The sequence below is a fragment of the Pectinophora gossypiella genome, chromosome 6 (genome assembly GCF_024362695.1).
Source record: "Pectinophora gossypiella chromosome 6, ilPecGoss1.1, whole genome shotgun sequence".
Classification (NCBI taxonomy): domain Eukaryota; kingdom Metazoa; phylum Arthropoda; class Insecta; order Lepidoptera; family Gelechiidae; genus Pectinophora; species Pectinophora gossypiella.
In genome coordinates, this window is record NC_065409.1 from 1622925 (window position 1) to 1650410 (window position 27486).

A 27486-nucleotide genomic window follows, 5' to 3' on the forward strand; every position below is an offset into this window, starting at 1 on the left:
TGAAGCGGCTTCCTGACACGAAGCGAAAATAGGCAGATACACTTTGTTTATTGAATACTCCAATATAATAACACTCGCGAATGTCTTCCGACTAACTTAATGCGATCATTAACCACAAAACACCACTTCGTATTAATTATTTAGATTATTCAATGAAGAAAGCAACTGTCCCGTTTCCGCCTCCCGCCAAAAAGCCCCAACCATAGACAAATCGATTATTATTTTTTATTCTTCAGAAAAAAATATGATTGAAGCCCCCCATTCACATGCTGTCTTTTTATTGATCGGTTTTTGTAAATTTTTCATAGAACTGAGTAGTAAATGAGTAACATTTTCGAAGCGATTTCTTTGATGTACGTTACACTTACAGTTTACATAACAAAATGTAAAACTTGTTGTCGGCAAGCAATAACTATTGCGATTGAAAAGTATCTAAATGACCACTGTTCAGCTGTGCTGACTGCTGACAGCAATGATGTATGGTTTTCGTGCAGTGTAAAGCGCCCTTGCCGGTATATTTTTTTTTTTGTATGACGTCACATCCGATATTCAGTCACTTCAGCACAGACTAGTAAGAGATACTACGTATCAGACGAACATCTCTAGTACTAACGTTTTAATGATACATGACAGTTCTTTTTTTTAATATTCGAATTTTACTTGGCAAAGGACTATGCGTTAGGCGGCCTAATGTACAGCAGCTGGATGTTCAAAAGATACGGTCTTGTAACCGGGATCGGTATTATTCTACAGATTTTATTTCGACTTTAAAACAAGTAGGTACTTATTTCAAAGTCCGAGATAAACGTAAAATCTGTAGAAAATAATACCGAACCTGGAAACAAGAATGACCTCTTTTTAAGTTAGGGGTTGGTTCGTAGGGTTAAAAAGATGTGAGAGATTCATTAAATTATTTATTTTTTAAATTTTTACAATATTTTTTGCGTGGTGTAAGAAATGGTTCTTGCATCGGAGGCAAACACTTCTTTAAATTTAGACGGGATAAATCCGTGCCCAAAAGTTCACTTTTTGGTATATACACTTCTCATCAAAAAAATCGAAACACTTCCGTTTTCATTGTTTCTGTCCGAATTTAACACAAAAAAGAATTCATACGATGAAAAAAAATACATAAATGTATAGCTGGCAGTTTGGCCATTACAGTAATAAGCGAAAATTCTAAATTCAAAATTAGAATTTCATTTGTTTATCTTATAAACGAAATGAATCACTGTTTTGAGACAAATGTGTGTTTAGGGTTGGAGTACATTTAGCGTTTAAAAACTAAAAATTGGCGCCTATCCTTAAACTTTTTGTTTTTTATTTCAATACTGTGACTTTGGGACGTCTGAAAAAAGGTTTTTTTTCTAAAACGTATGGATACTTCGCCCACAGAAGCCGCCCAAGTTGTGGCATTGCTGGATTCTGGCCTTAGTCAGCGTGTTGTGGCTGCAAGACTGCATCTAAGCCTGTCATCTGTTCATAGAGTCTAAGATAAACGTTATCGGGAGACTGGTTTGTTCACGCGCCGTTCAGGATCTGGCAGGAATCGGGTCACTTCTGAGCGAGATGATCGATTTATTGTAACAACTTCTTTAAGAAATCGACGCCTTAACGCTTTTCAACTGCAGCAGCGGCTTCGTGTTGTACGAAGGGTGGCTGTAAGTGACTCTACAATTAGAAGAAGGTTGAAGGATCGTGGACTGGTACCGCATAAGCCAGCAAATGGGCCGAAATTAACTGCAGACCATCGAAGAGCGCGCCTTAACTTTGCACGTGAGCACCTAAATTGGTCATACCTACAGTGGAGCAAAGTTCTCTTTTCTGATGAGTGTAAAATTATGCTGTATGGTAACGACGGAAGGAACAAGGTCTACAGAAGAGACGGAGAACGCTATGCACAATGCTGCATTGAAGAAAAGGTCAGCTATGGTGGCGGTTCGTAGACGGTTTGGGGAGGAATCAGCGCCGACGGTAAGACAGAGCTTGCTTTCGTGTCTGGGCCACGTCTGCCTGCACTAAACTGTCATCGGTACGTCGAAGAGTGTCTCGAGCCTCATGTGATGCCCTATGCACATTTTATTGGCAACGGCTTCATATTCATGCACGACAATGCTAGGGCTCACACCGCGGGCGTCGTACGAGATTATCTTAACGAAGTCGATATCTCTATTATGGAATGGCCAGCAAGAAGCCCGGACATGAATCCCATTGAACATCTGTGGGATGAATTAAAGAGACGAATTCGAGCAAGAGATCCTGCCCCAGAAACACTTAGCCAGCTGCAAGATGCAATCCAAGAGGAATGGGACAATATACCACAGCATGTGATCGTGACTCTCATCCGATCGATGAAGAACCGTATGGAAGCAGTAATTAGAGCTCGGGGAGGGAATACAAGTTATTAAATAAACGTTTTTTAGTTTTTTTTTTCATTTACGTGTGTTGTTTTATCCATTTCCTTTATACTCCATACGGAATAAAAATGACTCATTTAACAAAATACGAAACCTATGAAAAATTCATTTAAATTTAGAACATTAACATTAAGATTTGATAAGCTCATATTACTCACTATTAAACGACATTTAACATTTATTCCTAAATGTACACATTTTTCTGATAATCCTGACAAAACGTAAACTTGCAAGGTGTTTCGATTTTTTTGATGAGAAGTGTATTTTAAATTAATTTAGTTTTCAAGACACTTCCGCCACTTGTTGAGTCTTTTCTCGATGCATGGAAAATGATGCAATGAAAACAGCGCCTTGTCGCGAATTTTTGCAAACACAGCACTCGCGATACATTTTCGAAAGAAAATACATGCGAAAAGATTCACTGGGCTTTGTATAACAAAGTAAAGTGGAGCAAATAAGCACAAATACACTTCAGTCGATCGAATCGAATACACAGTTTGTCACATTTTTGACAGGACGCCGATAAATATGGCCGATAAAGATAGCTGTCGCCGAAGTTGCCTCTCAGCAACCTCCTAAACTTTCACAACCAGCTTTCTTCCCTCCCTCTCCGTCTTCTCCATCCTCGAGTCAAAATCCCACCACCTCGTATCGTAAAACCGTATACCGGGAACGCCGTCCTCCTCCAGAATTAGGTAGGTCTTATGATGTTCAGGCTCACTCTGACATAACCCGTTCTCCCATATCCTCACAACCTAATGGTTGTGCCTTCCCTCCTCCTCCCGAGTCTACTCCTCTCCTTACTCCCAATGACAACCTCATAGAGCTGTTGGTTTGTTCCTTAATTAATATTATTTCTAAGTTCTCGGACTCCTTACCGAACAATGTCGTATCTCTATTGAAGCAATTCATGTCAATGTTAATAAATAAAAATGGCGGGTCATTGTCTCCTTCAATGGAATTGTAAAAGTATTCGATCCAAAAAACCTGAATTAATATTATTAATTAACAAATTCAAGCCTGTTGTCTGTGCCATCTCTGAGACATGGTTGAGGCCTGGCTCCATTTTTAGGATGCCTGGCTACTCCTGTATCCGGGATGACAGAGATGATGGTTATGCTGGTTCGGCCCTTCTTGTTAATAAAAATATTTCCTTCTCTCAAATTCCCATCCCACCGCATGATCGTGACCTACACGTAGTAGCAATTAAAGCTTTAAATTGTACTATTGTTTCAGTTTACTTCCCACACCCCAACCCCTCTCTTATTTCGGAACTGAATAATATCCTCTTTCCTCTCCCTGGACCATTTATAATTCTTGGCGATTTCAATGTCCACCACACTTTTTGGGGCTCCTATAAGTGTGACTCCCTGGCTCCTCATTTATTTGATCTCCTGGACAATATCAACCTGTGCGTGCTGAATGATGGCTCCCCGACGCGTAGGGTTTCACCTCTTGGTGGCTCTAGCGTGGTGGATTTGTCTTTGGTATCGCCTAGCATGGTTTTGACCCTTTCATGGAAGGTGTTACCTAATTGCTACGGTAGCGATCATTTCCCTATTATTATTTCCTTTCTTACCCCCAGCCCTCCGACTAAGAACCCTCCTCCTCTCTTGAAATACCGTCTGGACAGGGCCGATTGGCAAAAGTATGCGGAGCTGGTTAATGGTAAGATCCCGTCTCTTTCCCCGATCTCTTCATCTAACTATCTTACTTGCTACGAGGAATTTACATCGTGTATCACTTCATCCGCCGATAGCTCTATCCCTTTGAAAAACTCAGCACGAGGCAAAATATCATCGCCTCCTTGGTGGGACGCGGAATGTACGGAAAGCGTGCGTCAACGGGATGAGGCTGAGAATAGCTTTGCTGGTGATCTATCTTCCATGCAAAAATATCTGTCTTTCCAGAAGGCGTCTGCTCGCTCCAAGAGATTCCTCGCCAAGAAAAAAGTTAATGGATGGCGTGACTTTTGCGAGTCTCTTGCTCCCCGGTCTCCTGCTTCTTTGGTGTGGAAACGAATTAAATCATTCAGAAGGTATCTGTTAGACGACAGTAACTCTATAGCTAACGACACGTCCACTTGGCTGCCGGACTTCTTTGACAAGCTAGCTCCCCCATCTGTTCCTTTCCAGGATTGCTTCCCTTCCTCGTCCTCCTCCTTGTCTTCTTATAATAGTTTTAACGAGCCTTTCTCATATCCTGAACTTTCCTGTGCCCTAGATAACCTTAGAGACACATCTCCTGGCATGGATGGGATCCCTTATTCTCTAATTTCTAAATCTCCAATGTCGGCGAAAATGTACTTTCTTTGCATTATCAATGAAGTGTTTATAACAGGGACTGTTCCCGACTCCTGGAAGACTCAAATCATTGTCCCAATTTTAAAACCTGGCAAAGATCCTAGTAAGTCTTCTTCGTACAGACCTATTGCCCTCTCATCCGCTCTGGCTAAGATTCTGGAGCATCTCTTAAAGAACCGCTTGGAGTGGTTATTGGAGAATAAGGGATTATTATCGAAGTTTCAGTTTGGGTTTCGTAGAGGTATGGGCACTTTGGATAGTCTTAGCATCTTGACTACTGACATTAGGAGCGCTTTCAGCTGTGACGAACATGTCATTGGTGTATTCCTTGACATCTCCTCTGCTTATGATAACGTCCTCCTCCCAATACTCAGGCAAAAAATGCAACAGCTGAATATCCCGGAGAGGATGGTACACATCATATGCAACCTTTACATGGCTCGCAGTATCACGGTGAGAGTGCAAGGCTCTCTTTCTCCTCCCAGAACCTTGTGGAAAGGTCTCCCTCAGGGTTCCGTTCTTAGTCCGCTACTTTTCAATGTTTACACCTATGACCTTGATAGAACTGTCCTATGCTTTAGTAGTATCCTGCAATACGCAGATGACATTGCCCTTTACGCCCGCTCCTCCTCGTTTGCGGATGCATGTTCTCGCCTTAATTCTGCACTGTACTATTTAAGCACCTGGCTAAGCGATCACGGCCTCTCACTCTCTGTCCCTAAGTGCAGCGCTGTGGTATTCTCCCGCAAGCGTGTGATCCCAGCTATAGAGCTAGTTATTGATGAACAGCCAGTGTTCGTCTATGACAAAGTGAAATTTTTAGGAGTAATCCTTGACAGCAAAATGTGTGGATTACCTCATCTTGAACACATAGCTAATAAGTGCGAAAAAAATATCAACGTGCTTAGGTCTTTATCAGGGGTTCGTTGGGGCTCCCATCCGTATAGCCAAAAGCTTTTGTACAACGCCATTATACGCAGTCATTTTGATTACGCCAGTTTCATCCTCGAGCCCTGCAACAAAACTGCTCTTAATAAACTTGACAGGATTCAGGCTAAATGTTTACGGATTATTGCAGGTGCGATGAAGTCGTCCCCTACAAATGCGCTCCAAGTGGAATGTGTGGAACCTCCACTCCAATTACGTAGACAGTATCTCTCGGATAGGTATTATTTCAACACCTTACAAACATCATCTCATCCCCTTCATAAGAAACTAAATTCTCTTTGTTTGGTAGCTAGTTCTAATTATTGGAGACATAAAGACTTGCCGCCTCTCGTCAAGTCTTTTAATAAAATCAACCCTTCTACAATACATCAGACCCCTAAGGCCACTATTTTTGAATTTCCTTTTGAAAGTTTAATCTTTTGTCCTAAGGTAGGTAGGTAAGTAGGTAGGTATACTTAATCTAGGGATAGTCAAGAACTCGCAGGGTGCTGATAAGGAGCTTAATAGCTTAGTGAAGGATTGGCTTGGAAAAAAACTGGAAGGATTGGCTTCAACTCTATACTGATGCCTCTAAATTATCAGATACAAGTCACGTAGGAGCTGCTGTTTGGATTCCTAAATTTAATATCATCCTAAACTATAAATGCCCTGCTAACTGCTCCATTTTCACAGGTGAGTCCATTGCCCTTCTAGAAGCTGCCTCCTATGTGGAATCTCACAAATTGAATAGATCAATAATTTTCTCGGATTCCCTTAGCTGTTTGCAAGACCTTTTAAAATTGCCTTTTCACTCTAGAGATAATTTTTATCTCACCCTTAAAACTAAGGAAGTTCTTTATAGATGCCAAAAGAGTGGTCTTGAAATTGTCCTGGCTTGGATTCCCAGTCACAGCGGTATTCGTGGCAACGAGAACGCCGACCTATGTGCTAAAGAAGCTGTCCGCTTGGGTACTGAGATCTACAACAAGACTTTCTCCAGAGATATCCGGGCTCTCGCTAAATCACATCTATTCAAAACTTGGGATGAGCTTTGGCAAACATCTAAGCAAGCAAAAGGCAAACTTTACGGACTTATCCAACCTTCTATACCTATAAGACCTTGGTTTATTATTAATAATTTGCGAACGAAAAATGGTGGCGGGCTTATACTACGTGTGTTTCTAACCTATATGTCTGTGAAGTTAATTAACAATCGTGTTGTCTTTATTTTTAGGGAACTTCTGGACTACATCATTGGACTTCCCACCGAACAGTCTTCAGTATAATTTAAATTAACCTACCGACTATTTTTTTTTATGATTTTTTTTTTCTTCGGTACCTTGACGTTGGCAGAATCATCGTTTCTAAACGATGCAGCCATAAACTTTAAAAAGTGAAGTGAAGTGAAAGATAGCTGTCACCGCTAACCAATCACAGGCCAGCACAATTGTCGGACATCATTAAAAAATATGGCGCCTATTGACAACATTCGTTCCACCCAGATTACACGGCGTGCACTTCAGTCAGTCAACCAAGCAACCACCAACCAACTCAGCAGCTCAGCAGTTGACAATCCTCAATAACTTAGTGTACATGTCTGTTAACATTTTCGTTTATTTTGACGAAAATAAATAATAGTTTTAAGTATAAAAGTGATATTTAAATAATTAATTTATTACCGTTTCGAGTGTTGATCTGTAAGTATTTTTAAACTACTTTTTTAGGTTATGTATCTAGTCATTAAATTGTTTTCAACACTTTTCCTTATTATCTTTAAAAGCAAAAAATGTAGTTATTAGTTAGAAGCAAGCCGTAGTTTTTGAAACATATTTGCAACTATTTAATTATCCATATCTACATGTTTAGAACCGGCTGTTGTTTTATACAGATCTAATAAGAAAAAGAAATAAATTCTTGAACAAAGATTAAAAAATCTTTAATTCATCGGTAAAATCTTTATGCAAAATTGCACAATACTAGACAATACTTACTTAGATACCTATTCACATAAAATAAACTGTGAGTTGCATTTTTATTTCAACAGATAAGTTTCTTTTATCACTATTAGATAGTTAATTTTATCAACCAACTTACCCAAGGCCAGCCAGATTCAAGATGTGGTTGTTTTCTACATGCAATTGTGTTTATGTGTATATTTAAATAAATAAAAACTTTTTTAGAGTAAGATAATAACTAAGAAGGTACCTATAACTCAAAAATATATACTACTCTTACAAAGGGTATTTTGTTCATCTAAATAGGTTGTTCATCTATGCTATTTATAGTAGGTATACATAAATGAACACAGTGTTATATGTATATTTTTTTTAAAATCTGACTTATTGAGGCTTGAGCCAGTCTTATGGTTATGCCAGCCTCAGTGTTCTAAAATGCAGTAATATTCGTTATTCTACGAACCTATTGTTGCTACTACATTTTTATTTCTTTTAGGTATTTTATGTCGGTTAATTATAGCACCTAGCTACTTTTAACTAGTGCCTTTGTCCAACCAAGTAGTTATTGCTTCATGCAGCAAATCTACATTAGGACTCCTTAAAAAAAGGCAATGCTAACCTATGGCACGAAATATACACAGTGCTACCCCAAGATGTGATGCTATCAATACAGAACTCAAACTTGGAAACTTTCAACCTTCTTATTTTTATTTAAATATTTGTTTATTTACCTAAATCTGGCAACAACAGGCCAGACTTTTACATTTTTTTATTCCAGTATGTTGATCTAATGTACTTATATGTATATGTAGACTTACATATATGAACCATTACATGCACAAACTTTTGAATTCTTAATACAAAAGTATGTAATACGAAACAAAAGTCCTTGCAAATCAATATAATGTTCTTATAAATAAAAAAAACTACCATAGTTATGCTCCATCCCCTCTCCAGTTGTTTGAAGTGAGGCCTGTACCCAGCAGTGGGACATATATAGGCTATTAAGTTATCTTATGTAAAGAAAAACTGTGAAAAAAGAAGAAATTTTTCACACCACAAACTCAACACTCTTTTTCCTTTAATTTCAATAATGGAGTGTGAACTGTGTGACCCTTACGACGCGCAGTAATCGCATTATTTACCCGCATTATAGATCACTCTGGCCTCCAAACAGTTAAATAACCATTATTCATAGTAAAGAACCCACAAGATGGGTAGGTACCTATAAACAACGTAATGAATATCAATAGAGATGATAGGTATGACGCGACGACGTGACAGTTATGACGTCATTAGATGTATTTTTGCCATTGATGTAGGTATAATGGTGCTGATTCCTGTACTGTACACACCACCTAATTTTACTTTAACTTATAGGTACCTGTCATTTTCTTATCCGCCGAAAAGGAAAGCGACGGGCAATCGACAGACATAAATTTTATGGAACGCACGTCAAATTTAGGCAGAAATTTTAAAAAATCCCTCCGAAAATTTTATATTGATGAATAACCAGACAGAATTAAGTTAACAGCACACGTCAAACGTGTTGCATATCAGCGAGATGCCTATTTTATTCGCTCGGGTTTTGTTATTATTTTTGCATAGTAAATTGTCGATAGAAATTGCACAAGCATTTCATATTACAGCTCTGTTGATGCTAAGTCAGCGTTCTAATATGGCGTTCGTATTACACTATCACAGTATTGTTATCCCTACACTACACCACAACCTGAACTCTCTACACAAAAATCTCATTCTTACTGCGTGCCGTATTACCGCGAAGTGCGAGCGAGACACACAATTGGCGCGCGCTCCCTTACTCCTTAACGACTTACCGCCATTTAGACTAAAGCATAGAATAAGAAATAATACTATAGAACGGCAACTCTCAGTTCCCCGCCAGCGTCTGAGCTAGGTTTACCTCACCCCCTTCGAACATAGTTTAATCTTCAGACGTCATACACACAGATGCGCGTGTACGATAACGTCAATGTGTAGTGTCTGTGAAACAAGGTGTTTTGTATGAAGTGTCCGGGGTGTGACTAAAGTAAGAACCAGAGGGGATGCGGTAAATCTATAGCGCCCTATACGAAATGGTGCGGGGCGGAGAATGTACGCTCTTGTCGGTTTTGGATTCTCCATTCTTGTCTATCAAAATTCTTTAACTTCCTTATAAGACACGACTATCGCTTTCTCCTTAATCTGTTCCATGTAAGCTCTTTGTCTTCCCCTTCCTCTCTTTCTTTCTATCTACCCTTCTATGATGTGTCCGTTCTATACGCAGCATTATTCTGTGCCCCGATAGTCTATTGCACTATTGAGTATCTCTATGTCGAATATTGTGACCGCCGGCTTAAAGTGGGTGTGTAAGTGACGCACGAGTTTCAATTGCAGGTAATGGCTAGGATGTGATTGTTTGCGACTAAATAGATATAACGTGTATCAACCAGTGATGTGGCGTTCCTGAGAATGTTCCCAAAGTTGGAATGTCCCCGTTGTAAAAACTCTTTTACAGTAAGGACACTGGCTGCTAAAGGCCTCCGTGGTCCAGTGGTTGAGCGTGGGGCTCACGATCCGGAGGTTCCGGGTTCGAATCCCGGTGGGGACATATCACAAAAATCACTTTGTGATCCCTGGTTTGGTTAGGACATTACAGGCTGATCACCTGATTGTCCGAAAGTAAGACGATCCGTGCTTCGGAAGGCACGTTAAGCCGTTGGTTCCGGTTACTACTTACTTATGTAATTACGTAGTCGTTACATGAGTCATGTGAGGGGCCTTTGGCGGCTCAATAGTAACCTTGACACCAGGGTTTATGAGGTTGGTAATCCGCCTCACAACCTACACGATAGAAGAAGACTGGCTGCTTTTCTTTTTCAAATTTGTCTTTCTTGTATTCTGATCTTATCTGCCGGCTCTTTTTACGTGTGCGTCAAGCTAGCGGCCTCAAAAAAAAAATGGGCACGAAAAAATAATTTGACCACACCAAAAAATAGTACTCTTGTTGAAAAAAATAGTACCTGTTGTAAAAAAAATAGTACCATCACGGTTCTGGATTTATAGCCATGTTTTATTGCACTTGCTAGCTTGACGGTGAGCGAAATTTGGCGAGAGTTAACGAGAAGGTCTTTCGCTTTGATTTAAACGCCAAAAAATAGTACCGAAATAGTACTCACCCCCTGCAAAATACCGAAATGAGTACTTCAACGGTTCCAAAGTTATAAAGGCAGTTCTTTTATCCCGCTGGCTTGACGTTTTGAAAATACCTATTATCTAGGGAACGCTTGCATACTTCAGTTTGTAACTAATGTCAATAAACTCGTATGAAATAGTACTCCCTACCATCATAATTTGGACCTGATTCTCTTTGTAGAAATATGTCAAAAAGTCATTATAACCTATGCCACTTGCGTCTACTTGCTACTTGCGTCTTCGTGGATCGGACTCTATTTATAGACACTTCCTTATTAGTGATGTGCCGGATCGTTAAAAATGTATATCCGCGGATACGGATCTGAATACGGATATTTAGTGTAAAGATCCGCGGATACGGATACGGATCTTTATTTTCTTAAACAAAAAGATTAAAGTTTTAGTTATTTCATTGTTATAAAAGTGATATTTTATCTTGCTTTCATTATAAAGATCTATCTATCTAAATGTTTGCAATATAAAGGTGCCAAATATTTGATTTTAAGAAATAAAAACAATCTGAATGGAATTTTATAGCCTTTTTATTTAATAATTCTACTTAATCACCTGAAAAAGATCCGTAAAAGATCCGCGTGAAAAGTAATGGACACGGATACGGAAACAGATTTTTATTTTATCTCGGATATCCGCAGATACGGATACGAATACGGATATTCGGAACATCACTATTCCTTAATGACAATGCCGTAAGCGTGGCCAATTATTGGTCAGCAAAAATTTAGTTTCGATCGCCATCGACTCGCAAAGAAGAAGACTATTCCTTATTAATTTTATTGCGTACTATGTCGTGCCTCTTTTTACAAGCTTTGTATTGTTTTGAATTTCTCTTATAAGAGCAGTTCAATTTCTAAGAGTCATTTTCGATGCACTCTCCTGGCAACAGTGACAACCACGATGTCTGTTACAGCGGAACGGCTAAGCATTCATCGATAGAAGACGATATCGTCTTTCCATCACCTAATGGGGTGGGCAAAGCCACGAGTAATCAAAGACAACATGCAGCCACTGTTGATACGATGTCGTAAGCTAGATTATGATAAACCTTATGGTGATAAGGGATCAGCCTATCGTCCATAACATTAGTCCATCATGATAGAGGACACAATCCCTCTGTCGGTTTTTACGACATGCCCGGGAAGTCAAGCAGCTGGACGTTTTTTATTTGCTCCCAGAACAGCATAGAAGGTTACTCTACACACAGTCAATAAGTCGATTTTATCGTTTATCATCATGTCTGAATGTAAGAGCTAAGGTACCTATGGTACGGTGTGGTACCCAAATTCTATGCACAATAAAAATAATTACAAATTCTCGAGGTCAAGGTTAAAATTAGCATGTACCTATCTGTTCAAAGTGACTCCAAAACCAGTCAAGTTCATTGCGACAACGGTATCAATTGTAGAACACGCTTTGTCGTAAACTTTATGGCTCGTAAACTATTTTGTTGAGGCCATTTTAGATATATTAAATAGAAAATGCTCGGTCTACTCTGAACAGGCGTGCGTGTATGAAGCGATTGATGAATGTGGAGGAAGCAAGAGAAGTGTGTCAGGATCGAAGCAAATGGAATTCTATAGTCTCTGCTTACCCCGGTGGGAAATAGGCGTGAGTTTATATTTGTATGTATGTAAAATGCTCGTCATTCCAATTCGTCGTCGTTTCGAATTTGTTTTCGATTTCGTGTTTGATTATCACGTGCTCAGCTGTGAAGGAAAACATCGTGAGGAAACCGCGGGCAAAAGCTGTTCATAATAATTCATTAAAACATGTGACCTAATGAAGTGACGGCGTTTGTTACAAACGTGGAATGAGCTAATTCAAACGTCGAGATAATTACTGTTGATAACTGATAAGACCATACTACGATGTTTTATAATGAAATACTACACGCGAACGTAAATACCTAAATTGGTTTTATTGATTGTTCAATTCGATAAGTAAGACCTTACGTAACTTACTATTACAGAATTTGTATAGTACCTACTACTTACTCATCATCACCAGCCCATTAACGTCCCCACTGCTGGGGCACGGGCCTTCCCTATGGATGGATAGGGAGATCGGGCCATAAACCACCACGCGGGCCCAGTGCGGATTGGTGGTTATTAACGACTGCTAATGCAGCCGGGACCAACGGCTTAACGTGCCTTCCGAAGCACGGAGGAGCTCGAGATGAAAACTTTTTTTTTTGTGGTCACTCATCCTATGACCGGCCTTTGCGAAAGTTGCTTAACTTTAACAATCGTAGACCAAGCGCGTTTACCGCTGCGCCACCGAGCTCCTTACCGAGCTACTACTTACTATTTAAACAATATAAGCTCTCGATTATATTCCTAATTGGGCTAGTTAGAGGTACGTCCATCATAAGCAAGTGTTTTCCAGCAGCAGGGGGGGGATGTCATCAAGTCGCAGGCAGGTAGAGAATTGGATAAAATAGCAGTAGCCACCCATGACTCAAACTATCGCCAAGGGAGGGGGGTGTCGTGACCCCCATGAAAATTTCCGCACTTTCACTTATGTCCCTATTTCGCATTTTGATTTCTTACACCTGTGGGCTTAGCACCGTAAGCGCGCGACTCTTTCTCGCCTCGACATACGTCACCCGTCACTCTCTCACAGTACTGCACAGAAAGAGACAGATGATCTCTGTCGCGGCGAGAAAGAGTCGCGTGCTTACGGTGCTAAGCCCGCTGGCCAGTGTCATTATGTTTGACTGTGGTTTGACCTTATTTCAGCTTTAGCCTAGACCGAATTAACCTCGGAACACGTACTAGTTAAAAATCAATGTTTTGTAACTGAACGAGTTGTGAAACCTTCATTTAGTTACTTGTGTCGTGAAGGTGCGAACAGAGATTGACGAACTATGTGTTACATAATTAAAACACATAATACTGGGTTCTTACCGCGTTAATCGGGGATATGAGACTCACGATATTTCAACACTTTTGCAAGTGCCACGATCTCGGGACGACTAATGAAATTGAAGTGATAAACATATCTGTTAGTAAACATATCTAGGAGTAAACATATCTGTCTACCCTGTTTCTTTGCCGCTTGTTTCTACATTTGATATCGGAATGTTCGGAACTATCTGAACTCGCACCAAACTCACTACGACAAACCGCACTCACTGTGTCCTCTCTAAAACTATTCCGACAAATTCAAATTAAAAATATCTTTATTCAGTTGGTAACATAGTTACACTTTGAATCGTCAATTTTTACATAACGAACGACTCATCCGCCTAAAACTACTGCAGCTTCTCACAACCTGTATAGCCGGGGAAAAGAAGCTGCAAGAAAAACCTCGGCACAGGGCCCTAGACGTTCTTTAAAAAAATAAAAATAACATAACAACATCACGTGTGTATCCCTAAAGCTTACTCCGGACACTTCATACAAACAACCTCGTCATAGACAAACAGCACACCTTCACGTTATCGTACACGCGCATCTGTGTGGGTGACGTCTGACGTCATACGATTCCAGTCTAAACCACACCCCGGACACTTCATGCAAAGAATCTCGTCATACACAAACAGCACACAGTGACGTTATCGTACACGCGCATCTGTGTAGGTGACGTCTGACACCATACGATTCAATTCTAAACTATGTTCGAGAGGGGGTGAGGTAAGCCTAGCTCGGACGCTGGTGGGGAGCGGAGAGTTGCCATTCTATACGTAGTATTATTCCTTATTCTATGCCCGTAAAAAGTTCACCACGTGATAGGTTTCCGAAAGAAAACGACTAGATATAAATATTAAAGTCCAAACCTATCTCCAAAGGCCTCCGAAGGCGAATAACCGAATGGCGAATGTGTCGCAGGATGGACTAACCTTAATATAGATCTTGTTGTCTCATGAATAAATAAATTGTGGTAGTGTAAATAAGACAAATGACACAGCAAAAATAGCACATCAATCCTCAATTTGATATGATGTTGTTGTCTTTTTTTGTGTGTGGCGTCCTTTTATAATAAACTGTTTCTATTCTATTCTATTCTAATTGCAGGCTATACTAGATAGTACAAGTAGAGAATGATAATATTAGCTTGACAAAAGTAATCATAAAACATAATTATATGTCAGTACTGGAAATATTACTCTGTGTACCTACTCGTTTATGTATGTTACCGCAACTACCAGAATAGTTGATATCAAATGTCTGATTATGTAATTACATTACATTTAGGTAATCATTGTTATTTATTTAGGTACACAAACGAAATAATGTAATGTCGGTGTGATCTTTTCGGAGTTTTATGTCTACCTATTTCAAAGCGTTTCAGGTGACAGAATAACAAACCCAAACCTTGTCAATCAACTGTAGACTTCTCTTTCTAGTCTAAGCGCACGACAGTGCTCAGGCCAAGTTCCGGCAATACCGGCTACAACTACTAAGTACACGGAACGGTTTCGAGCTACCTTTTACCCTCCTGTAACTCAGTGCCTATTGTAGATACTCAAGTATGCCAAATTTCAAGAGTCTAGTTGCAACATATCTTAAAATATGTACCTACTATAAACTTACTGACTGACTGATCTATAAGTAGGTAATCAAAACTCAAACTCGTCCCGTCAGGACACTTCGAATTATTCCATAGTCATAAAATTTGACATACAGCGAGTTTACGTGCATATAAAAAAACATTGAGAAAATGATTAAAGGTAACCGACGACGGCACGAATTTCGATTTTTAAGTATTAAATTTGAAATATAATTAATTATATATTAGGAGCTCGGTGGCGCAGCGGTAAACGCGCTCGGTCTGCGATTGTTGAAGTTAAACAACTTTCGCAAAGGCCGGTCATAGGATGGGTGACCACAAAAAAAAAGTTTTCATCTCGAGCTCCTCCGTGCTTCGGAAGGCACGTTAAGCCGTTGGTCCCGGTTGCATTAGCAGTCGTTAATAACCACCAATCCGCAATGGGCCCGCGTGATGGTTTAAGGCCCGATCTCCCTACCCATCCATAGGGAAGGCTCGTGCCCCAGCAGTGGGGTGTGGGCTGGTGATGATGATGATGATGATAATTAATTAAAGGGGTTCCTCTCGTTGTAACAACAACTTGTAATATATATCTACTTGTAATATATTCTTCTCGTCAGCCATAACACCTTGCATATGACGTAGATTCAAACATGTAAATTGACCTTCAACAAGTTTATCCATGATAATTACGTTATCTCTGATTTCTGGATGTTTTTCTATCACCAGCACCACAGCACCATGGAAGCGTTAGCAGTGATACTGGAGCCGTACAAGGAGGCGGTGGGCTCGCTGGCGGCCATCGTCACCATCGGACAGATGTTCTCCGGCAGCTTCATCTGCTACGACATCTACAAGCAGGGGAACACTAGGGGCATTGGCATCATGCCCTTCGTCGGTGGTCTTATCATGTAAGTCACTGATGCATGTAACCAGGGCCGTAGAATCGTGGACAGTGTTATCTGTCATTTTAAAGCTATATAAAGACGCAGAGTGGGATAGATGTTCTCCAGCAGCTTCATCTGCTACGACATCTAAGCAGGGGACAAATGGGGGCATTGGTATCATGCCCTTCGTCGGTGGTCTTGTCATGTAAGTCAGTGATTCATATAACCAGGGCCCTAGAATCGTGGGAAATGTTAGCAGTCATTTTCTAGCCGTACAAGGATGTGGGGTGGGACAGATGTTCGCTAGCAGCTTCATCTGCTACGACATCTAAGCAGGGGACAACTAGGGGCATTGGTATCATGCCCTTCGTCGGTGGTCTTGTCATGTAAATCTGTGATGTTCGTGCCAGCACGTGCCTGTATCACAGCACCATGAAAGCATTAGTGTAGAATATGTTAATAGGTCGGCGGATATAGTAGAAAAGGTATCCGTTTTTTGTTCATAAACAAATACACTAACATACATAGCATCACGCCTATATCTCCGAAGGGATAGGCACAGGTATAGTGTATACAATACACCCACTCCTCACCAGCTATGTTCAAATAAAAAAGGGATCACCACGTTTACCACACAGTAATAGTGATCAGTGTGAGTGAGTGTGGTCTTCTTATATCGTGTGGGTTGTGAGGTGGATTACCAACCCCATCAACCCTGGTGTCAAGGTTATTATTGAGCCGCCATAGGCCCCTGACATGACTCGTGTAACGAGTACATACTTACATCAGTAAGTAATAACCGGGACCAACAGCTTAACGTGCTTCCGAAGCACGGATCGCCTTACTTTTGGACAAACTAGGGATCATAAAGTGATTTTTGTGATTTGTCCCCATCGGGATTCGAACCCAGGACCTCCGGATCGTGAGCACAACGCTCAACCACTGGACGGAGGCGGTCAGTGTGTGGTTATCTGTGTCGATGGTTGTTTTTGTGTGCAAAAAAACTAAAATGCACTATTTTGTGACTTTCAGGAGTGTACTCAATTTGAAATACGGCTACATACTCCGAGACGACACGATGATCCAAGTCAATCTTTTCGGATTGGCTCTCAACATTATATATTTAATGATCTTCTTCCACTACTCGTTGGAGAAAGTCAAGGTCTGGGCGCAGATAGGCCTCGGAGGCGCCTTCTCCGCTGCGTTGATTGGATACGCCCAAGTCGAGGACCCGAAGCTGGTGGAAGACAGATTCGGCCTGATTATCACCGCGTTCATGTTCTACCTCATTGCTTCACCGCTATTCGGATTGGTAAGTGTGACATGTTTACATTTAAATACATATTAATATAATCAGACTTGGTAAAAATCGGGTATAAAAGATCTTTTTTTTTAATAGTCTGAATGGGTAAATTATATGAAGTTTATATTTATTTATGTATTTATACAAAGTACTGCCACGTGGTTTACATTACAGCATTTACTTAACTCTTATATACTAGTATGTACAGTAACCGCGTACATAACTCTATCCATAATTTTAAGTGTTAAACTTTGTAGTAATTGATTATACGTAATAATGAAAAATGTGTAATATAATTATATAATATTGCTCCGATGTGTAATTTTTAATCCCCCAGTTACGTCTTACGTCAAAACACGAAATTATAATGGAATTTGCATGAAAAAGCATACCATGACATCATAAAAAAACGTGATAAAATATCGGACTTATTATTAATTACGTTTGTCTTGATTAAAATTCATAACATAAACAGCCTATATACGTCCCACTGTTGGGCACAGGCCTCTCCTCAATCAACCGGAGGGGGTATGGAGCATACTCCACCACGCTGCTCCAATGCGGGTTGATGGAGGTGTTTTTACGGCTAATAACCGGGACCAACGGCTTAACGTGCCCTCCGAAGCACGGAATCATCTTACTTTTTCGGACAATCAGGTGATTCAAGCATGAAAAGTCCTTGCCAAACAAAGGACAGTCTCACAAAGTGATTTCAACAATGTCCCCATCGGGAATCGAACCCGGACCTCCAGATCGTGAGCCTAACGCTCTAACCACTAGACCACGGAGGCTGTTACAATTCATAAATAAGTTAAATAGAAAAAAGGGGTAAGGGTTTGGGGTAAGGGAGGAAAACGGGAAGGATTTTCTTTGGTTTTATATATGTCTTTACTTAGTAATTAGACATTCATAATTTATCTTTGACCTAGGACACTACCAAATTGTTTGCGTATGTTTCAGAACGAGATAATCAAAAACAAGAGCACGGAAGGCATGCCAGTGCCCATCATCCTGTCGGGAACTGTGGTCACCTTCATGTGGCTGCTCTACGGCATCATACTTAGAAACAAGTTCCTTGTTGTGAGTCACATACATTTATTCATCCAAACAAGACATAATACAGTTTAACCCTACTAATGGTGCAAATTCCTGTTAATACCGTCTAATTTTATTTTAAGTTATATCTGTCATTTTCTTATCCGCCGAAAAGGAAAGGGACGGGTAATCGACAAGCATAAAATTTATGGAACACACGTCAATTTTAAGCACAAATCTAAACCAAACGTATAAAAAATTGACATCCATCAATAACCCGACACAGTTAAGTAGACAGCACGTCAAACGGATTGCATACCAGGGACGTACCTTTTTGATTCGCCCGGGTTATTCATTCATTTACTCATTCTTCCTAAAATTAAGAGCTGTGAATCATCCGTCCCTTTCCTTTTCGACGGATATGAAAATGACGGATTCTTAAAATAAAATTAGGCGGTGTCTGCAGGAATCGGGGCCAATAAACTCATAGTATAAGAAACCTAGGTATGCTCAAAAGTGCCACCTAAAATTTCAAGGTTAGGTTAGGTTAGTCGCGTTATCCTACCCTGCGTTGCCATTTTGTAAAAAATAAATAACCCACGACCAATGTTTTTGTATTTACTTTGCAACGGAATTTTGAACTTTTAGTAAAAGATTTACTTACAGTTTTAATGATTTTTATATATTTGGCAAGTAATAGTAATTAAATACATTAGTCAGTAATTCGCTTAATTTTCAATAATAAAATTTACGCCCTGGGAATGTTGGAGATACCAATATAATGGTAACACAGTGGTAACATTTACGTCATCAAAGGGCTAGCAATGGCGGCTTGTCATAGGATTACGCATACTTGATCTTCTTAGACCATGACAAAACTGAAAGTAGTTACTTTAGACAGGGTTCTGTCTGTTATCTCACACAGAGAACGAGTGCCCCTTACACCAGTTCCCAGGTGGCATAGCCGAGCTGCATTGTGTAATCCAACCGATTTTTTTCTTGCAGCTTTTTTTCCTCGGCTACACAGGTTGTGAGAAGCTGCAGTAGTTTTAGGCGTTCGTTACGTAAAAAAATACGATTCAAAGTGTAACTATGTGACCTACTGAATTTGACGGATGTGGCAAAGACTTGGTTGAGGGAGCAATTTTATTCCATATGCAATAATAATAAATGCTTTCACGCCAAAACTACTAAACCGATTTTGATGAAATTTGGTACGCTCACGAGCATCAATATGCATACATTTTGGTACCATGTCACATGATTTTTTTCGACATATTGCACTGTAAGTCTTACTAAATGTCAAATTATGTTAGTGCGACAGAGTCCTAAAGTGGGTACATTATATTGCTCATGACTGTACAGAGGTTAAATGGACCTTGAGAATTAACATAATTATGATAGCTTTTATATTATTTAGGGGTGGAGTAAACATGCCAAAGCTAGTAATGGTTTAAAAGGTTCAATAAAAGAAGTAATAAATGGAATTCCCTAGGCTCTGCTGCACCGCCGCGCCGGTGCGAAATAGGCGTGAGTTTATTTATTTGGCAGAAATCTACCAACTTATTCTAAAAATACCATCATCATCATCAGCCGTACGACGCCCACTGCTGGGCATAGGCCTCCCCCAAGGATCTCCTTCGCACCCCCTGCCCCGCCGTTACCGTAGCCGCTACCGTAGCTACGTACAGCGGGGCTGCCGGGGACTGGGGGCCGTTTTTTGTGAGTTGAGGTCATATGGGGGGGTTGGACCATAAGCCCACCGCGCTGGTCCAGTGCGTGTTGGTGGGTCGCCAGAGCCTCTTTCGTTGAACAGCAGGATGTACCGTGTGCAGGCGAGGTTGGCTTGGGCTCCGAAAGGTGTCATTTGGAGCCCCTTACATCCCCTAGCGAGGCTAAATATACCATTGATTTACTACTGCAGTAGTAGATCAATGAAAAATACTAAAATACCCATGGGAAACTAAGCTGTTACTACACCAAGCATTAATTAATCAGATATGACCTATCTTAATGATAGATAGACCAATAATTATATATGGGATTTAATTATCGCATTTATTACGTTTATACAGAAACCGAAAGATAATAATCAAACAAATAGGTATAATCCGACTGACCGCTAGCATCTGTTACCGTGTCTAACTACAATTTTCTTATCAATTATCAATTTGATTCTTCTTATCGTGTGGATTGTGAGGTGGAATACCACTCTCATCGACCCTGGTGTCAGGGTTATTATTGAGCCGCCAAAGGCCCCTGACATGACTCATGTTACGACTACTTACTTACATCAGTAAGTAATAACCGGGACCAACGGCTTAACGTGCCTTCCGAAGCACGGATCATCTTACTTTCGGACAATCAGGTGATCAGCCTGTAATGTCCTAACCAAACTAGGGACCACAAAGCTATTTTTTTTTGTGATATGTCCCCACCGGGATTCGAACCCGGGGCCTCCGGATCGTGAGCCCAACGCTCAACCACTCGACCACGAAGGCCGATTAGAAAGTCACTCATTCCCCAAAAACACAATAGATGGTGTTGTTAAGTTCTTTCTTCATTTAAACATCTAATTTCATGGATAACAGACATGTGCATCTTTTATCTTTGTTTTTGGGTATAAATGATGACCCTTTTTATTACACTAAAGTACAATTACAATTTCCACCCATTATTGTTCTGATCAAAATAAAGAGAAGAAATATAGGTAACAACATCATTCTATATATAATGTGATTCAAATATCAAGCAACAATTAGTTTTGTATGCTTCTGATATTACATAACATTTTTTTATAAAAGGTTACTTGACAACCTAGTCAAATGAGATACTTTTTACAAAACGTCAAAACGAAAGTTTTCTTTGGAGTTTGTATGGAAATACTGTCCTGTGACGTCATCAATAAAAGCGGTCAAACGTCGTACTCATTGTTACTTAATTCATAAATAAAATTGGAAAACAATTCGAATATTAAAATAAGATTGATTCTTGATCATTTTAGACTGGCTTCTATTTCTACGTTAGCATTTTATAATTTATCTTTGACATAGTCAAATACCCAATTATGCACCCCAGCAATGAGAAAATAGGTAATTATCATGTTAAAAGTGAACAACGCCATCTATCGTATGTTTGGGGAACGTCGATTGGAAAGTCACTCATTGAAACATGCTTGTCTACTGCGAGGTTTTGTTAACAAAAATCACATCTGAATATGATTTTTCAAAATGGCGCTTACGGGCTTTTCGCTATAAGACGACAATATATTGGGTGTTAGTGACATCGTAACGAATACTGAGGGGGTTGATTCAGACCATGATTCTGGGTTAAAATCAAGTGGAATTTTCCGTCGCAAAATTCATGTTTTTTTTTTAGTTTTTTTAAATTATTTTCAATTCTATACTTTTGCGATGGAAAATTCCACTTGATATTAACTCAGAATAATCAGATGAATCATCCCTCTCAGTATTCGTTACGATGACACTTACACCCCGTACAAGTACATACGGTAGCCATATAAGTAGGTATGGGTGTTAGTGACACCGTAACGAATACTGAGGGGGATGGTTCAGACCATGATTCTGAGTTGATATCAAGTGGAATTTCGTGTCAAAAAATTCATTAAATTTTTTCTTTTCTTTTTAATTATTTTCCAATCCATACTTTTGCGACGGAACTTTCTACTTGATATCAACTCAGAATCATGGCCTGAACCACCCCTCAAAGTTTTCGTTACGATGTCACTAACACCCTGTATATGAAGAAATCCTTGGGTGTGGGGGCGGAGAAATTATATTTTTTGAAATAAAACAGCAGCGTTTTTATTCGTGTGTTCGCGAATGAACGTAATCACAAAAGTGTTTCCATATTTAAAATAAAAATCTTAAATATATTTTTATGTTTTCAACTATACAAGCAAAGTTTAACTCAAAATCTTTTGTTTCCAGGTACAAAACGTAGTGGCTCTAGTGCTGTGCTCAGCCCAGCTGGCTTTGATCGCCATCTATCCCTCTAAGCCTAAGAAGGAGAAGACGAAAGTTAAAGCTAAGAAAGCCGACTAGAGACATTCCTTGTAAACGTTTTCATCGGTGCCTAGAATTAGTTTTAAGTAATATAATTGTAAATTAAACTAGTAAAAATTAACTTAATCGCGTCGATTTGAAGATTTTTGCTTTTAGTCATAGAAAAAACAATAATTAGAAGGGACACTCACTGCTCCGCATCAATGTACCCAGTGCCGAGCTTCGTTTATTAAGGGTTAGTTAAACTGCATCGCACTTTCATAAACTGCATAGCGAGATAATGCGACCGCAAGAGGAATTCACGAGGCGGTCGATGTCGCACTCCCGCTTTTTATCTCGCTCTAGCAAATGACGGTTCTGAGTGTCAGAAAAGGATTGGTGCCGTCAGATGTTTTTTAACCCTTTTTTTGTTTATTTTTTTGGCGTGACTTATTATATGTGTATACGAGTACTCGTAGATTTGCCGCGAATGGCATTAACTACTTGGCCGGACAAATGAAGACCGCTGAGGGGTCTCACCCGGTAGCCTTAGTCATTTCTTGTGCGGGCTGTGAAGGCAAAATTCAAATTGACGCGAATAATCAATCTATCATCCAGACCGCCATATGCTTATCAAAGAGAATGTAATCACTATATAGTTATGGCCCATCAAATGAAATTTAAGATTGTATAGTTTTTCAACACAAATTACGGTAATATATTTCTATCATGCTGTGTAATCAAGCTATATTTAAGGGTGGACCCTCGCTATATTCGTTGCAGCGACAATAGATTGTGTAAGTGTAGCCACACCATTCGGTGAACGAAATTATTATTTTCGTCATAGATAAAGTAAGCAAAAGCAAAAAAAAGCGCACCCCTGATGCCGGGCAGCAGCGGTATCAGTACTGGTTGGAGGCCGAGGAAATGGATTCTGGTAGGGCTCTAGCTAGAACATCACCGATTGAGAAATTGGTCGGTGTACTGCGGAACGGAAGGCGATTGGGGCAATCACCGTTCTACACGCCCTATCTATGGAGTATTGAAGGCGATTACTCCACCGACAAGAGCGCAGCTCTTAAATAAAGAGAGAGAGATATAAAGTAAGCTATTTAGCTCTACACTTTTTTGCCTCTACTTGAAGGTCTAGAGAACCTACAAACATAATAAATATTATAAACCCAATGTTTTCAGGTTTACTCTGGGTGTGAAGTTATTGACAACTTCTTATTTAAATATTTTTGTTACATATTATTACAAAGTACATACCGGGTGTTAGTAACGAAAACTTTGACGGATGATTCAGACCATGATTCTGAGTTTATATCAAGTGGAATTTTTCGTCGCAAAATTATGGAACGGAAAATAATTAAAAAAAACACAAAAAAATATTAGAAGATTATACGAAGGCAACTTTGTACAGCGCCATATTAACATATTATTATTATTTTTTTTGTTTGTAACATTGTTTTTATAAGAAAATAAATAAGAAATAAATAATGAATATATATTTTTTGGTGAACGTAGCCTGGAAATATTATTGCGACATAAATACTGAGTGTTACGCGACGGAAAATTCCACTTGATATTAACTCAGAATCATGGTCTGAATCATCCCTCTCAGTATTAGTTACGATGCCACTGACACCCTGTATATGGCGGTCTATATAAATATAAATAAATAACTCAATCCAAAATACCTCTGAAAGTGTAAAAGTATAAAATTGTTATTGTAAAACTTTGCTCAAGCAAGTTTTTTAAGTACGTAGTTGATAAATTATTGTTTTTCATGCTTGTAGTAGACATTATGCATATTTTTTTTACAATTTACCTAAATGACATTATAGCAAAGATATATTATGTATGTAGGATTATCACATACTCAGTGGTGAAGGAAAAAATCACGGAGATATGTGACCTAACCTGTATTGGGCTGGATTCCCTTCGCGGGTTCGAAGGTCAGACAGGCAGTTGCTTTTGTAAAATGGACCTGTAAAATCTTCAGGTTAGGTAATTGGACCCTGTAAAAACGGGATAACGCTAGGGAGATGATGACATTACATAAAATGTTCAGGGGAATTTATGTAAGCATTTATACTTATAGTATTTCTTGCGAACGAAGTTTTAAAACTATAAAATAGATGTATAGCTAGGTAAATACTAGGTTTGTTGCATAAAATAATATTTTTGAAGTTGAAGTTATAAACAAGCATATTTTAATTATGACTTTTTAAATAGATCGTTAATAAATAAATCAAATGATGAATGTGATGATTATATTAACCAGGGTGTTACAGAAGTTCGAGATATAATTAAATGAATTAACTATTTCTCCAAATTTTTATATACTTTTTTTATTCTTAAATAACATAAGCATTATATCCCAATTGAGGTAATCAAACCAGACACCCTAAGAATAAAGTGCCCACACCTCGCCGAGTTTTCTTTTCACCAATTTTATATATTTGCCGACTAAATGATTCTGCTTCTGAATTTTTTAAAAAAATATTAACCTTTGACTTATGTGTAATGGATTTCTAATTATACAATATAATATGTCGTCGTCGAAGAGTGAATTGCATTTTGATTTTAATAACATTTACACAATGATCTCTTTAGACAGAAATACATTCTATTTTCTCCCGACTACGCCAAAAAGGGGGTTATGTGTTTGACCGCTCTGTTTGTATGTTTGCAAGGTCTATTCCAACATAACTTCTAAACTACTTAACAGAATGTAGGGGAAGGCTGGGCAAAGCGAATACAATCGTACTTTTTTTATTTTAACTGCAGTTGATTATTGTTTAAATATGCTTGGTTACTGATCTTGGTATTTGTAAGAGCAATAAATAAAGACTAATTTGTGATATTTTTTTTGTTTTTGTATTGTAAACCTTTTCTGCTATAACCTTAAATACCTTAAGGTATCCACTATGCCCGGCCTTCCCCTATCTCTTTGGTGACGATATCATTATTATAGAAATATGGGGCCTAAAACGGTCATATTGAAGCAATTCACCTTAAAAGCATCATTGCGATTTGATACTACAAACAAATGTCAAATAGCAATATTGCTGTTTTAGATGAATTGTTTCAACGCAGCCTTTTAAGTCCTCAGTGATGTGACGTAATGAATTTAAACCGCGGCGTATAAGTTGAAGAAAAATGGCGGTCGTCCGCTTGGGTAGCGTCACACGCGCTGCCCCTCGCGTCTCCCCTCATACCGCTCTACGTTTGAGACCCAATCATTTATCACTGGTTATTGTTCAATTTGTATGCCGCGGATTATACCGACTCTGGTAGACAGTGGGTCGACAAAAACTTAATTTTTAATTTTAACAGCTTTTAAAATAGTGTCGTCCTTCACTACGATAAGTGGAAGGCAGAGATAGACCCAGTTATACAACTGGCAAATTAAGTAAAAAAATAATAATTAAAATTAAGGTTGATATCTGCCAACCCTGAAGCTACCTACCTATTTTAGTAAAAATATGTAGGTCTTATATAAAATTAATATTTTGTATGTAATTTAAGCGTAACATTCCAAATAACCTCTGATTTGACCTCTATTTTTCCTTCAAGGTCCATTAACTTACTCGTTTAGGGTGCGATCCCACTGAATCGAAGCGGAGTGGAGACGTGCAGCAATGAAAAATGTCATGCCATTATTTTTTATTTATTTAATTTAATTTTTATTGGAAGACCAACAGCTAACGATACAAAATAATAGTTAACAATAAAAAACAACAACAATAAACACAAAACACAAAAACAACAAAAAACAGCCATTTACAGGTCCTCGCCTGTAGCTTATATATTGTATAGAGTTATTTAACAGCATATATATATTGAAAATGATTATATGCATGACTATGTTCTAATTAGTCAAAGGTTCATCACTATTCATCAGTCATCGCAACGATAAAGTATTTGTAAGAATGCATCGTAAACTTCTATATATAATCATACCTGCTGTCGGTACAGTCCGATAGACACATCTGGAATAAAATGTTTTCTAATGTGTCATAAATAATAATGGCGGTTATCTATATCAATAGATGTTTATTTAACCATAAAATAGTAATCTTTTCAGCGCTTCGCATAAGTAGAAATGTATTGTTTTCCGCTCCGCTCCAACCGCGTCCGCTTCTATGGAGATGCACCCTTATCCATAGTTGTTATTAACTCAATTGTTACTATGTGTGTGAATGCATTTTACGAAACGATGTTATCAGTAAAGTTATGACATTGAGATCAATTTAATAAAATTATTTTATTTAAATGTGTGTATTTATTAACTTGCTTTATTTTTTGGCGATCAAGATAAAAGAAAGGTACATCAGAATGAAAACACGATCGATAACAAATGACTGCAATTCGCATTAACTACACATTATTAAAAAATATTTGAGATATAAATAAAATGTTATAGCATACGCACATAAGTACTAGCTGAGTGTACAAAAGTATTTTAAGACCAAAACAATTGATTGTACAATAATAGGTACAGATAAAAATAATAATAACCAGCTAATAATAGTAGCTACAGAGGTTCAAAAGATCGTGAGGAGGGGAAATTTGTTATTCGAGCTCAACATCCCAATGTGGATAAAAGGATAAATACACTTCTCATCAAAAAAATCGAAACACTTCCGTTTTCATTGTTTCTGTCCGAATTTAACACAAAAAAGAATTCATACGATGAAAAAAAATACATAAATGTATAGCTGGCAGTTTGGCCATTACAGTAATAAGCGAAAATTCTAAATTCAAAATTAGAATTTCATTTGTTTATCTTATAAACGAAATGAATCACTGTTTTGAGACAAATGTGTGTTTAGGGTTGGAGTACATTTAGCGTTTAAAAACTAAAAATTGGCGCCTATCCTTAAACTTTTTGTTTTTTATTTCAATACTGTGACTTTGGGACGTCTGAAAAAAGGTTTTTTTT

At 38.7% G+C, this 27486-nt stretch overlaps 1 protein-coding gene across 1 annotated transcript; it reads left to right on the top strand.

Annotated features, from left to right (window-relative positions):
- The first annotated feature begins 7193 nt into the window (after window positions 1-7193).
- Window positions 7194-26817, top strand: LOC126367381 (sugar transporter SWEET1). The gene is made up of 5 exons (XM_050010887.1): window positions 7194-7344; window positions 16036-16217; window positions 17226-17505; window positions 18457-18576; window positions 22482-26817. Exons 2-5 carry the CDS (start codon window positions 16048-16050, stop codon window positions 22593-22595), a joined length of 684 nt encoding a protein of 227 aa, XP_049866844.1. The 5' UTR covers window positions 7194-7344; window positions 16036-16047; the 3' UTR covers window positions 22596-26817.
- The last annotated feature ends 669 nt before the right edge of the window (window positions 26818-27486 follow it).

What these genes read in the sequence shown, in the direction of transcription:
- LOC126367381 (XM_050010887.1), top strand. Translation starts at nt 16,048, where the DNA reads ATGGAAGCGTTAGCAGTGATACTGGAGCCGTACAAGGAGGCGGTGGGC. An exon ending in TTCGTCGGTGGTCTTATCAT is followed by an intron (nt 16,218 to 17,225) that starts GTAAGTCACTGA and finishes TGTGACTTTCAG; the next exon opens with GAGTGTACTCAATTTGAAAT. An exon ending in CTTCACCGCTATTCGGATTG is followed by an intron (nt 17,506 to 18,456) that starts GTAAGTGTGACA and finishes CGTATGTTTCAG; the next exon opens with AACGAGATAATCAAAAACAA.